This window comes from Ziziphus jujuba, chromosome 8 (assembly GCF_031755915.1).
Source record: "Ziziphus jujuba cultivar Dongzao chromosome 8, ASM3175591v1".
Taxonomy (NCBI): Eukaryota; Viridiplantae; Streptophyta; class Magnoliopsida; order Rosales; family Rhamnaceae; genus Ziziphus; species Ziziphus jujuba.
In genome coordinates this window covers 10,678,694-10,693,041 of record NC_083386.1, presented here as the reverse complement: position 1 = coordinate 10,693,041, position 14,348 = coordinate 10,678,694, and the positions used below count along the sequence as shown (strand labels likewise).

General features: G+C 33.8%; 2 protein-coding genes across 34 annotated transcripts; one reads left to right on the top strand and one right to left on the bottom strand.

Annotated features, from left to right (window-relative positions):
* The first annotated feature begins 214 nt into the window (after positions 1-214).
* LOC125421656 (probable disease resistance RPP8-like protein 2) lies at positions 215-4,342 on the top strand. The gene has a single exon (XM_060819370.1). It carries the CDS (start codon positions 1,270-1,272, stop codon positions 4,108-4,110), a length of 2,841 nt encoding a protein of 946 aa, XP_060675353.1. The 5' UTR covers positions 215-1,269; the 3' UTR covers positions 4,111-4,342.
* An 846-nt stretch (positions 4,343-5,188) lies between these two features.
* Positions 5,189-13,757, bottom strand: LOC132799336 (pullulanase 1, chloroplastic-like). Of its 33 annotated transcripts, none has more exons than XR_009640219.1 (11): positions 13,365-13,725; positions 13,140-13,281; positions 12,952-13,052; positions 11,630-11,719; positions 8,913-11,551; positions 8,380-8,448; positions 7,499-7,715; positions 7,317-7,387; positions 7,026-7,135; positions 6,269-6,325; positions 5,197-5,298 (listed from the first exon to the last, which is right to left on the bottom strand). XR_009640219.1 is itself a non-coding variant. In XM_060819394.1 (7 exons), the coding sequence occupies exons 1-5, from the start codon at positions 13,433-13,435 to the stop codon at positions 7,669-7,671; spliced, it is 414 nt and encodes a 137-aa protein (XP_060675377.1). In that variant the 5' UTR covers positions 13,436-13,757; the 3' UTR covers positions 5,189-5,298; positions 7,499-7,569; positions 7,662-7,668. The 33 variants fall into 33 exon arrangements, 11 of the variants coding, with proteins under 11 accessions (XP_060675377.1, XP_060675373.1, XP_060675374.1 ...); XR_009640221.1 differs by having other exon boundaries at positions 7,026-7,118; XR_009640222.1 differs by lacking the exon at positions 7,026-7,135 and having other exon boundaries at positions 13,365-13,723.
* Positions 13,758-14,348: the final 591 nt, after the last annotated feature.

The window sequence follows — 14,348 nt, the reverse complement described above, 5'->3', positions numbered from 1 at the left end:
TGGCTTCAAAGCATCCTCCCCTTTATTTTTAATTTCTACATGAACATTTGCATAACTGCAACAAAAATAAAATAAATAAATAAACAAACCAAATTGAACTAAGAAGTAAGTCTTAAAACACTTGCAAGCATAGGAAGCACATTAAAATATCTCAAATGCAGAAAATGCCTCATGAAAAAAAATATATATAAACCAACTATATGTTACTCACAAACTTGAATTCTCTGTTATATTTACAGTGCTCCCACTATGCTTCAGGCCACTGAAAACTAAAAGAAAGTCTGAAACAATTTCAACAACCACCTTAAATGCAAATTAAGAAAGATCTTTATGGATACTTCAGGTCTAATGAGATAACTAAAAGTGTCTCACTCATTAAAGCAATACTGCAGGCTACAGAATCACTAATCAAAAGGATCCAGTTAATGGTTAGAGTAAAGAAGCACAAGAGAAAATACTGATGCCCAAAGAATGAAGTTTCTCTCAACGTTAAAGGAAGAGGGAAAATATACATAATATATCAATAAAAGTTTAACAGCATTGCAAATAACGGGATTTTAACAATCATGCTAGGAAGTACCAAAAGGGTTTAAAGTACTGCTTTTGTAGACAGTAAAATGCCAGCCAGTAACAAAAGAAAGCTTTCTAAAGAGCCCTCAGATCTCATAGCTTGCTGGTCATTAGGGGCATAGCCACTGAATTTTCAATAAGAGCCTCTTTACATCTTCAACCGCATTGAGAAGAGAGAGAGAGAGAGAGAGAGAGAGAGAGAGTAAGAAGTGGTGTGGAATTTTCAATAAGAGCCTCTTTACATCTTCAACCGCATTGAGAAGAGAGAGAGAGAGAGAGAGAGAGAGAGAGAGTAAGAAGTGGTGGTGGTGGTGATGGTAACAGCAGCAAAAATGTCAAAAAAAAGCTCCAATGTGAAAATTCACGGTACCACTTCCCAGAATAAAATTTTCCATCATAGGGCAAAAGCAATCAATACAATTCTTAAAAGTCAAAATTTGGGTCTTAAGCAACTGTACAACCAGTAGTAAAAGAAGTAACTCAAAGAAACAAACCCAAACCAACAAAACATCCACATTTGCTGATAAAATTCACATTAAAAAAAAAAAAAAAAAAAGACTTCCGAAAGTCATTCACCCACGCGTCCCGGTGAATGTCATCTTCCTAATACATCATCTTCAACAAGAAACAACTCTCAAAAAAAAAAAAAAAAAAAAAAAAAAAGAAAGAGAAAAAAACCTCCAAAAGTCTTTCACAACAATGGCAGAATACCTGTTAACAAGATTAGCAGTGTCGGTATTATCCCAAACAGTACAAAGAATTTCTGAATTTCTCACCCAAGAAGCTGCATCCTTGAGGAGTGTGAGGAATGATGTGGTGCTCTTGCAAGATGAGTTGAGATCCCTTAAAGGCTTCGTAAGAGATGCAGACTCCAAGCAAGAGCATGAACCGCGCCTCCGAGAGTTGGTACTACAAGTCAAGGATGTAGCTTCTGAAGCAGAGGATGTTATTGAGACTTACATCCATAGAGTTTCCTCCTCTTACATCAAAGCTTTTCATAATAAAAGAGTTCGGGCCCAACTCAGCTTCGTCCGGGAGAGGATCAAAGTCATCTTTTCAAGTATGCAGACTTATGGGATCGCATCTGTTGCTGCTGGAGAGGCCGGGACGACTAGTTCAATGGCCGAGCTGCAGCAGAGTTTGAGAAGATCATCCCCAAATGAAGACGATAACGATGTTATAGCCTTGGAGCAAAGCACCAGGGTTTTAACAGCTGAACTGACTAAGAAGGAAGATCAGCTCCGCATCGTCTCTGTACTGGGCATGGGCGGTTTGGGTAAGACCACTCTTGCCAAGAAAGCGTTTAAAAGTGTTAAACAACATTTTGACTCTGCTACTTGGGTATTTTTATCTCAAAGATTTGTCCCAAAAGATGTTTTCCTTGAAATCTTGACCCAAATTTTGGGAAAAGATAAAGATACAATAGAGAAATTGAATGCTTTGAAAGAGCATGATTTAATTGAATTGCTTAAGGAAGAGCTCAAGGAGAAGAGGTATCTGGTGGTACTTGATGATATATGGACGATTGCAGCTTGGGATTCTATAAAACGTGCTTTCCCACAAGGAAAGAACGGAAGCAAGCTTCTTTTTACCACTCGCAATAGGGAAGTAGCAACGTCTGCTGGTCCTTCAAGCCCCCCAATTGAACCTCGTGTTTTGACATCGGAAGAGAGTTTCGAGCTTCTACGACGAAAAGCATTTCCAAGCGGAGGTTGTCCACCACAATTTGAGGAGTTGGGAATGCAGATGGCTAAAAAATGTGGAGGACTACCTCTTGCAGTGATCGTACTTGGAGGCTTGTTGAGTACAAAAAGTTCATTGGTTGAATGGGAGAGGGTGTTGGGAGACGTAAATTCGTACTTGAACAAAGTGCAATCACATCAACAATACGAAGGAGTGAATGAGATATTAGCGTTGAGCTACTATGATCTGCCTTACTACTTGAAATCCTGTTTTCTATATTTGGGCAACTTCCCGGAGGATTCTGAAATATCCAAAAAAAAATTGATCCGATTATGGATAGGAGAAGGATTTATACCGACACTGACAAGATCAGGAGATACAAAACAAAGATCATCAGAACAAGTAGCGGAAGGATATTTGGAAGAGCTGATCGGTAGGTGCATGGTTCAGGTGGACAAACAGGACCATACTGGAATATCAGGTGTCAAGACATGTCGGATGCATGATCTTATGCGAGACCTGTGTATATCCAAGGCCACAGAGGAAAACTTTGCTCAGGTTATCCAGCAGAGCAGCATGTGGATTGATGGGTCTGCAGCTTCTTCATCTGAATACTTGGGTGGTAGTCATTCCCGAAGACTTGTCATTCATCCCGGTGTTCATCTTCAATATCACAAAGCACATTGGGCATGCATCACTTTTTTCAAAAAGCTTGTTTCCAAGAATAATCCTCAATCTTCTTCTTCTTCTTCGGTGGACTCCAATTGGGTGGAACATGTACATTCTAATCTACGTTCTCTTTTGTGTTTTGGTGGAATTCTTCCTTTATGGGCATTAAATTCCTGCAATTTTAGAATGTTGAGAATGTTGGAAATTCCAGTTGTTGGTGCGTCTGGTGAAATTATAGTTGTTGGAGGCTTGGGTAATTTAATTCACTTGAGATATTTGCGTCTCGACGCCATGGATAATGACATCACACTGTCATCCTCCATAGGTAATCTGCGAAATCTACACATACTAGATATTAAGAGATGCCAGCGTGTCAGAGGATCAGTGGGCATGATATCAAGATTGATCCGTTTGAGACATCTGTTACTTCCTTATTACATTGAGTATCAGAATGATTTTCGAATAGATAAACTAAAAGACATTGAGACTCTAAAGCATATACCAGCTTTTGTGTTGGCTAGATCATACCTTGAACTACACAAATTGACTAATCTTCGAAAGATATCGATAGTCTTTTATAGTCATGTTGAAGATGTTGAAGGTGATGTGAGAAGGGTGTTGGGGTCCCAAATCGTTCGATCAGGCCGCCTAACATCCTTGAAAATATTGATATACAGCATGGAAGCTGGATTTCCAAGTCTGGAATCACTTTCGTCATGTCATAGTCTCTCTAAATTAGTTTTGAATGGGAAGATGAAATTCCAACAACAACAAGGATTAATACATCTTCCACAAAGCCTTACCAAATTGACTCTAACGTGGTCTAAGATGAAGCAGGACCCAATGCCAGTGTTGGAGAATGAGCTACCAAATTTAAGGTTTCTTATGCTTGGTAGTAAAGCATATGTTGGTTCTAAAATGGTTTGCTCTGCCCGTGGATTTCCAAACTTAGACACTCTTCAACTCTCAGGCTTACCCCATTTAAGAGAGTGGATAGTAGAGAAAGGTGCGATGCCGAGTCTCAAGAAATTAATAATTGTAGATATTACCGAATTAGAGATGATTCCAGAAGGCTTGGAATTTGTGACTTCCCTCAAAGAATTGGAAATTGGTAGGATGAGGAATTCCTTCTGTGAGAAGCTTCAAGTGAAAACCAGAATTGAAGGGCAAGATTACTACAAAGTCTGACACATACCCTCCATCTCTTTTAAAGATATTCAAGAGGATATTGAAGATTAATTTATATACTGAATGGGAGGATCACTACAAAGCCAAACACATACCCATCTATCTCATCCATTTTTATTTTTTTTTTATTAGATAGAACGTTTTATTTGCTTTTTTTCTTTTTTTGTTTTTTATTGTTATTATATTATATTGTACATATATTAAAAATTAATTTTATATTTTTTTTTCAATAGATTATTTCGATTTTTTTTTTAAAGTTTTGTTTGTGATGTTCAAAACTCTTTTACGTATTTATTAAATATGATTTCTGCTGGTTTGTTTTGAAAAGTTAACGGCTGTTTTTTGTTTATTTATTTTACATATACATTAAAATAGAAGAGGATATTTTAATCACATATGGAGCAGGAGTTTTTTTTTTTTTTTTTGGGACAAAATATGGGACGCTGGAGTGAAAACACTATTTTTGGTCAATTTTTTTACTTTTCTATCCGGTTATTGTCTAATTTTCTTTGTTTCTTGCCTTTTGCCATTTTTTAATTGGATTTTATTTTTCTATTTTTTTTTTGCTTAGTTTTTAGAAAAAAAAAAAATCCTAAAAAGTAAATCTGGAAACTAATAATATCAAATTATATTTATTATGCAAGAGGCTTCAAACAAAAAATTAATTTATATTAATTTTTTCGACCATTTATATTAATTTATATTAACTGATTTATATTAATTTTTTTGACCATTTTTTTTACGTTTAATAGTTTATTTTGAACTTTGTTTTGTTTTTCGTTTTTTTAAATTTTATTTATTTGATGCACAAAATGGGAAAAGGTTAATATTAAGCTAACAGATATTAAATCTGGAGTTAAAACACCATCAGAAATAGAGCCTTTTTGAGGTCGCTTGTTTTTGTTTTTTTATTTTTTTTTTTGTTTTTTTTTTTTTTTAATAACTTTCCATCTATTTGGTTTTGTCTTATTTCCTTTATTTCTTGCCTATTTCTATTTGGTTTTGTCTTATTTCCTTTATTTCTTGCCTATTTCCTTTTCCATTGGATTTTTTTTTTTTTTTTTTATTTCCTTGTTGGTTAATGTCTTAAAAATAAACCGGAATGGAAAAACGATATTCCCTGGAGCCAGAAATTATTTAGATACTGGTTGACTCTGTGTCTGCATGGCACAAGCACTCAAGCACGTACTGTTGCACACAAACCCAAACATAATACATGCATAAACAAACAATCAAAAAATGAATTTATTAGCATATACTAGTTTAAGATAACTGTAAATAAAGATAACGAGTTGATTGTTACTGGAATTGGAAAATTACATTATTCAGAGGTAAGCGAATAATATTGGATACAAAATTATTAATTTAGACTACATGGAATAAGAGTTTGACATTCTACATACAAATAATGCATATCGAAGTAACCTGAAATATATTTACTCATATGGAGTTGGATGACACAAACTATTCTGCTGTATCCATCAAATAATTCAAGTGTATTTGTTACCTTTTTTTCTTTTTCTTTTTTCTTTTTTCTCCCTCATGGTCTTGTATTAACTAAGATAATTGAACTGGCTAGTTGGTTTAAGGATGAACTTGTAATGCTAGCACTTTTGCAACTTCAATGCAGCAAAATACTTCACTGTACGCAAAGTTGCATAAAGGTTTCTTCTTTTTAACAAGTAGGGGAAAGCATCAGAGCTTTAAAAACAGAGATCTAATTGATGAAAAACAGTCCATCTTGTCCATGAGAAGCATAGTTCATTAAAGATTGCCCAATCATGCGCTTAAGATAAGAATTCTCTTACTACTAATCAATGAGATTAAAAGACAAACACATCTTCTATGTTATACGCTCTCTATAGCTATGAACTACATTTGACTTTAAATGCTAATGTAGCAGCAATTGCTTTAATCAAAACACCAAAAGAACATAAAACATAAAAAAAGACGAAGCAAAAAGAATTCCATAATATACAGACACAGAAGTAGTTAAACCCATCACAACGCTATTATGCTTGTTGCCAAATGATTTATCCTACATCTTTCATCCAAAGATATTCCAAATGGAATCTATGAGTAAAGGACTGAGTTAGACAATAAGTTTGAAACAAGATGAAACATTTTTAAACTTACATATACAATATATTGATCTTACCTTCAGGCTCACAATATCAAACAGGGTTTCATTGTTATGAGCAGAAACGTAATGAACCTGAAAAGTTTTTACCATATCAATAACATGGTTTTGCAACGTTATCGTCATTAGAGTCAGGTTCAAAATGTCAAGACTGACAAGTATCAATGGTTCTGATAATCTATTAAGAGTGATAACAGAAATTAGCATCAAAACACAGAAACTTTTGAGGAAATCAGAGGCATACACAGTAGTAATAATGTTTGATGTAGAATTTAAATTTTAAATTGACAAGTATCCAGAGAAGCAGGTGCCTCTGCTTTTTCAGGAATGTAGCAGGGTACAAAAGTGCAAGCAAAAAAGCATATAAAGAGTATAAATCAAATAGTACGATTGTACATATTACTTAAAATTATCATGTAAAATGAAGTGACATATATATCTTATTTGAATAATGTTGTCAATTACCAGCTATTTTGGTTGTTTAAAGTAATTACCAACTTAAGGATAAAGAAAGTGAAAATTTTATATAAAAGGAATACACCTTGCTTATTTTTCATTTTTTATTGGTTAATATGAAACGAAGTTAAACAATAAAAGGAAGGTGTGTGTGTGTGTATATATATATATATATAGATATATGATTATAAAAAAATAAAAAATAAAAAAAAAACCACATGCATGAATGCAGAATAGCCAAGAGATTCAAAAGCTTAATTGAATTAACCTTCTTAAGTTGCTTAAATAAACTATGGGGTTGTTCTCTTTATGAGGATACCTTCGGTAAGACCTCCAACTGCCTTGAAAAATACCAATACCCTTGATCCCAAAGCCATTGAGATTCCCTCTCTCTTACATTCATCCATATTGACTGTTGTTGTTAGATAACTCATGTTTTCAAGTTTGTTTGGGTTCACCATAAAAAGATTTGTCAGCATTTTGTAGACGAGTGCGTCCCTTTGATTAACAATCAAAGATTTTGCTTTTCCTATCTATTATAAGAAAAGGGGATCCAAAAAGTATAAATGAATCCTTAATTTTTCCAAAGAACTCAGGATGAAAGATTCACCTGAACTCATAAAGATTATGGGCTTGCACACAAGGTATCCAGAGATTTACCACAGAACATAAAAGATGATGCTGCATAAGCAAGTTCCCCACGCATCATACTCGTTTACAGAATCAAATTCAGAGTACATATCAAGTGATGATACCGCACAAAACTCAAGCAATTTTGGATTCAATCCTTACAGTTTCAGTAGGGCATGAAGCATATGAAACTGGTACTCCATCATGAGTTAATACTTCCAACCCTTTTACCTGAGTAAAATCATAATGCAAATGTCAAGGCAATCTATTTTCAGTTTTAATATCAACTGCATCCGACTTTATTCTCAGGTATTATTGTATAACTCCTTCCTTCATAATCGGTTAGAACAAAGTCCCTCAAATTTGCAGCCATCCCAACCTGAATAAAGAGTAATTTGCTTGATAAGTAGCAAATATATAATAATAAAAGACATCATTAGGGTTCATTTGTCTCATGTGAGCGAAGATATAGGTTCCTGGTTCTTATCTAAATCAAAGACTAGTTAGATTAGGAGACAGACAGATATAGCTCCTCATAGAGGAGCATGAACATGAAATTTATTTATGTTGATATGAAAAATTTATGGAAGCGGTCAATAGTACAAGCATACTAGCATGCACAAATAGGGAATAAAAAGAACATATAAATACATACATAATAATATACAAAATATTGGATAAGAAATTAAGAATGGATGTAGTGCATATTGGAATAAAGGTACCTAGAGAGCAAAAGACTTAATTAACTAAAATTTTAGGTGTTGCAAATTTCTACTTATTCTGGACAAAGAAATAGAACAAGAACTAATAAACTTGGTCTGCATGATCCTTCTTCATATCAGTTCTCTGAGTTGGGAACTCATCACTCACAAATTACATCATGCAACTGGATGATTAAAGACCTAAAGTTCTAAGCACCAAAAGATGTTCATTGATTCAGTCTGCTGTGCAGCTTTAGGCCATGAATATTAAGAGATCTCCTAATTTGACCATTAGTATGCATGTATAAACCATAAATACATCAATTTAACAAGACATTTAACCTGGATGTGATCTTTTGACACAGCAAGCATAAGTTTTTTGGCAGCTGTGTCCTGGTTGTGACCATTAAGCTGCAGAAAGATAATCAATAAGCATGCTAAGTAGAAGTAAAATAACTATATATTAAAGAAAATGTGCCAGAAAGGCAAAATTTTCTGCTAATCACACTCAAATCTGGTAAAGAACCTCATCGCAACATCAATTCTACTTTATGGATGCACTATTCATTAAAACACAATTGCGTTGGCAATTAGCTAACATCAAATTTGATCAAAGATACTGCATAAGAAGAAAAAAGAAAATATTTCCTCCAACAGCACCAGTTCTAGTAATAAACTTAATTACAGCTTCATCATCAAAAACTTAATTTGTGTATACATCAGTCATTAGGTCATTAATAGAATTGGAAGTCTTGTTTTACTAAGATTTAAACATAGGAAAATAACATTTAACAGATTCTGTGAGAAAATTTCCCTGCAGAGACTGAATCAACTAAAATCTAAACAAACTTTCAAAATGTTAAATTATTGAATACCTGCAAAAATAGAGCAGTCGCAAATCCTTGCTGAAGAGGATGGCCAAATGAAGATCCACCAAGTATTGCAACCCGAATCCGATCGTTGAAACTGAATCAAAATTTCAAATTATTTATGCAAATAAATGTGTCACGAAGATAGTGAAGCACCTGCAACTGAAATGACAAGATAATTATACATCAAGACAACACAACATGATTGTAGGCACTGATGATTCATTTATAACAAGATGCAGAATGTTTTGGGATCATCTCCACTCCTTGGCACCTTATGGGCTTCAACTTCAAAAAAAGTTTAGGGATTTACTTTTATTTTCAGTTAGTCACAGTAGGAAGGCGTTTTCTAAAGTTATACTGGCTGTTTATTTTATTTTTTCCAGATAAAGTATTTACCATTCTGTTGGAAGAATTGTATTAGTTGATTCAATTGAAAGAGGGGGGGGGGGGGGGGGGGCGGGGTTGGAAGGGAGGGAAGTCACTGAACTTTCTTATTAATGAAAATTATAAAACAACAAAGTTTAGAAGCTCCCATAAGAAAGCTATACAAATAAATGTATCCATTTACAACTTACAAGGTACGTAATTATTTCTGTTTATTTTATAGGGTGTGATAGCCTAACATTTCCTTTGCCTAACTCTAAACAGATGATGATAATGTTCTTGATAAAATATATGCAATTTATATTTCTTTGGCATAAACTTGCTTTCCAGCACAATCATGGAAATAATGAAGTAACTCTGAATTCCAGTCTCAGGAAGATTGAACTGTGATGCATTAACTCCGCATCCATTCTTGGCAACTTCACCAAAATCCCATCCTTCACCATATCTTTAGAAAATTATATGTAAATAAATATTATTAACATATAACGTGCAGAGAAAGAAAACTGGAGACCCAAACTGTTACTTTGATAATACTGAAAATCACACAATGACACCAACTTACCTGTAGACACTTGAACCATCAACTCCATCCCTCTCTGTTTTTAGGCTGCACAGCACATTTTTGCTCTCATATAGACATATTATTATTATTATTATTAGTTACTTAGCCAATTTGTGTTTATGATCACACCATGCCAAATTGGTCAGACTTGCTTACCATTGTTCTTTTCATTATGTGACCCATAAGATCAAAACAGAACCCATCAACCTAACCAAAAAGTCATATGACCGATTGAAAATGTTGTAAAATCAAGAATTATAGCTATATTGATGGATCAAAATCATAAACCCTAACTTGAGTAGGAACCAAAAAATCTTTTGCACTAGCATGCGAAGCTGTTTTTTACCATCTTACAGCCTAAACAATCACCTTATGGTCAACCGTCCAGTGCAAAAGATCATCAATAATTAAACGCTAAACCCTTCACACATGTGCTATTCTCAATAAAACTAGCAGTGTTTCTTCTCAAATAGTAACCTGGAACAATCCGCCAAGGAAAAGAGAGGAGTGGGCAAACTTTGCAGGAATAACAAATTATGAGTTAAGCAAAGGTAGACAGACAAAATTAATAATAAACAAATCACAACCTTGTCAAGAACAGAATTTTCATCTAAGGGCCCACTTCCATGCAAATGGTTGTAGACAACATCTGACAACGTGGAGACCAATATGATTAAGTGCTTGAACCAAATACATATATTTTCTTAATATTAAATAAAACTATAAGGAGACAACCAAAAACAGTAAATATAAAATCAGGAAACAGGTAAATGGGAAATTATCTCTTAAGAGGACAGTAAAACATTGAAAGCAACACTTAAATTGAATACCAACGATTTAAGAAAAATCCAACGCAACACTTAATAGACATACCAGAACTAATTTTTTTTAGGTGAAAACTTACCAGAACTAATATATCTTTATTCCATATCTAGAGTACATTTTTCTATTGGTAAGAGAAAGAAAAAGTTAAGATGTCACAAGTAACATTTAACAGTCTAAGCTAAACATACTAATGAGAAAAACGTAAGATTAGACACAAGATCTTTAGCACTGCCTTAGCAATAAAGGCTATTAAACTGTCAACACTGCTAAAGTTAACCTGATATACATAGTTCGATTCACTTCCTAATAGATTAAGCTTTTGTAAATAGTAGTAACTCAAAATCGTAACCTATTCTTCTTGTTTGATGACCAAAGAAAAGTCTGCTTTCTAGTCTTATGATCAGTCCTACTAACCCCATTTCTAATGATTAATTGTTCTGTACATGTAAGAGCCATTTTTTGTCTTGCTAATTGAAGGGGAGTTTTAACAGAACATAAACATATAGATGACCCTCTTCCCGAGAGCATAAGCTTTTGGAAGAAGTGGTAATTTAGTAGTAACAGCAGGGCCTCACATCAAGCGTTAACATGTCTCAATCAAGCGATGACACATTTACTACAATTTCTATTACTATTGTTAACTTCTTCTTTTTTGTTTTTTTGGGTGAATTATTACTATTATTATCTTGATACACATAAATCGGCTTAAATTTAATTCCAATTAGTTTAAGCATTTTGGAAAATTGATAACTTAACAATGACAAAACATCAAACCTGATCCATCTTTCTAAACTCAATTATACGGCAGGAACCAGTTGGGTTACTTGCATAGCTGCCTTTAGGGACACCCTAGAGAACAGGATTATACCTTCATAAGAGTGATAAAAAGATCATAAGAGACAGATTAAACAGAAATATTAACCAATGGCAGAAAGGTTTAGCATACCCCCAGTTGTACCCATCATCATTTTGGACAGCTATAATTAAATCTTGTTGCTGAGCTGAATCTGGAGGAAACTTTTTAGTGTCTTATTATCTGCAAATTCCCACAATCTCCACATCTTACATATCAGCAATTTCCACATCTTAAATAAATTGAAAAAATTTCCCTTTGCATCAACATGTTTTGGAATTCTATCGATTTAATAATGCAATTCTATCGATTTAACATGTTGATGCAAAGTGATGATTTAACATGCAATTCCATCAACATCTTACTTGTTCAATTTTAATAATGCAATTCTATCGAATTAACTCATATCACGTATATTATTCATTTGGAATATTTACCAGCATTCAAGTCAGGAATTCATGCGTATTTCCCAAATAAAATTCAAAATAAATAACAAGGATTGCAACCATTAAATCATGACGAACCACATTAGAATGGTTTGGCTTTACCAAACATACATCCACTACCCACCTTGTTGAGATGTGTTTTAAAGCTTGATAAATGCATTGTTACACTTGTTTTCTATCAGCTTAACCTTTTAGAATGATTGTTAAAATGAATTCATATTGAAGCTTCATTGTCAAAGTTATCATGTCTTGAATCTTAGAAATCTATTTTCTGGTTCTGTTCGGAATTCACATGCAAGATGAACGTCTGAGTCAATCCATAAGGGGAGAATTCATGTCTGTTAATGCATGTGATGCTGAAGCAGGAAAGAGAAAGAGAAGAGAAAGAGACAAGTGGGAGAAATTGAAAGAAAACCAGTGGCAGAAATTTTGTTTTATGTAATAGATGATTAAGTTTTCTTCCTTGAGGCAATTATTAGAATTACGCGTATAATAGTCAGCACTAAACCAACTATAAAACCCTAAAGAAGCAAAACCTAATAAAAATCCCCAAGGTAATAAAACTGTGATTCATAAAATACATAAAACTCAGAACTAACATAAAACACTAAACTAAAGCATAATTATTAGAGAAGTTTTTCTTGATCTGTATTAGTTTGTAAGTGATTCATATTTATTGTCAGATCTGACAAGATACCAATCAGATAATTAACCTTTGGTACCATGCCACAAATTATCCCAGAAGCTAAGTTAGAATATTGCCACAGTACTGTATCAAGCTTTAGAACACACAAATGTGCAAAATAAGCTAACCAATGAAGAAAGAAACATAGAGAAAAGGTACTTAATAAAAATTCTATATATATATCTAGAACTATGCAAAGAAGATTCATAAACTAGGAAGAAGGAAATACATTCATATTCTATAGAGAACAAATTTATCACCCAGATCAAGAAAAACAAAAATACCTGCATAGTGAAGGTCAGATAACCACCACGAAATTTGGTCTCCATAGCGTGGTCACTGGCACTGCAAATTTGGTCTTCAAGCTTAACTTTCATATCCTGGCCTGTTAGCAGAAAACCCATTTATTCCACATTAATCCAATGAACTCAACCACCATATTTGGAACAAAAGCTCTTGACAGAGTCCAAACCTTGAATACCATCATCAGTAAATGACAAAGCAGCGGCTTTACTAGCAAATAAGCAGCAGCAATCATTTCCAACATCCACATTCCATGCAATAATGTATTCACTGACACAGTACGCTCTTGAATACAAGAAGCTGTCCTGGAACTGTTACAGACCATTTCACCACAAAATAAAAACGCTAACCAATTACCACATACACAATTGAAACTCTGTAATTCAGAAATTACTTTTTGAGAACAGAATATGGAGAAGAGAATGGGAGAACCGGAGAGGTTGAAGGGGATGCCTGGGAGGACATGGAGGAGGAAGAGCAACAGCGAATGGGATGTTTTGAGCAAGGAAGGGACTGAAGGGGTTTCACTGTGGAGATTAAAACGTTGTCGTTCCGAAGAAGAATGTTATGAGAGAGTGGGGCGTGGTGGAGGAGGGAAGTGACCGACGGAGGTTGGAGGAGGAGTTGAGAATGAAATGTGGAGTGGAGAGGAACTTAGAAGAAGAGACATTGCCCACCACATTGGGGTGTTTGGCAACCGAGAATCTCTCAAGTCTCACTCTCCCTTTACTCTTTTTAACTTTCTTTTTAATGGCTTGCCTAAAATAAAATAAATTAAATTAAAAATTCTTGCAACAATGAAAAATCTATTTTGCTTTCAACTTTAAAAATGAGCCCTAATTTGGACTATCTAAATTTTTTTTTTTTTTCCAGTATCAAAGGTTTTCAGTTTTAATTTTACTATCAAATAGGCAATGATTTTTAAATTCACAATTGAAACTCTCGTTTAGTTTAAATTTATTTAATATCACCTAAAAACTAAAAAATAATTGACTTAAAAACTAAAAATAATTGGCCCAAACAGGAATTTAGAGGTTAGCTGCTAATAGTGCTTGGTCAAATTGGTATTACAACTTATAAGTCTAGTTACACAAAACATAAAGCAATTTATTAGCCCTGGAACCATAAAATATATTTTTTTTTCTAATATAGAAAGTAGATCATTTAACATTTATATATAATTTGATATTAAGAATAACAGATTAGTATATATATATATATATATTTGACACATATATATTGCAAATATATAGATATATATATATATATATATATATTAAAGAAGTGTTTGGGAATTTGTTGTGTCCGATTGAATATTGTTGTACAATATGTGTTGGGGGAGGTTTGCGTGCCGGGTTATGTAGCTGAAAGTAGATAT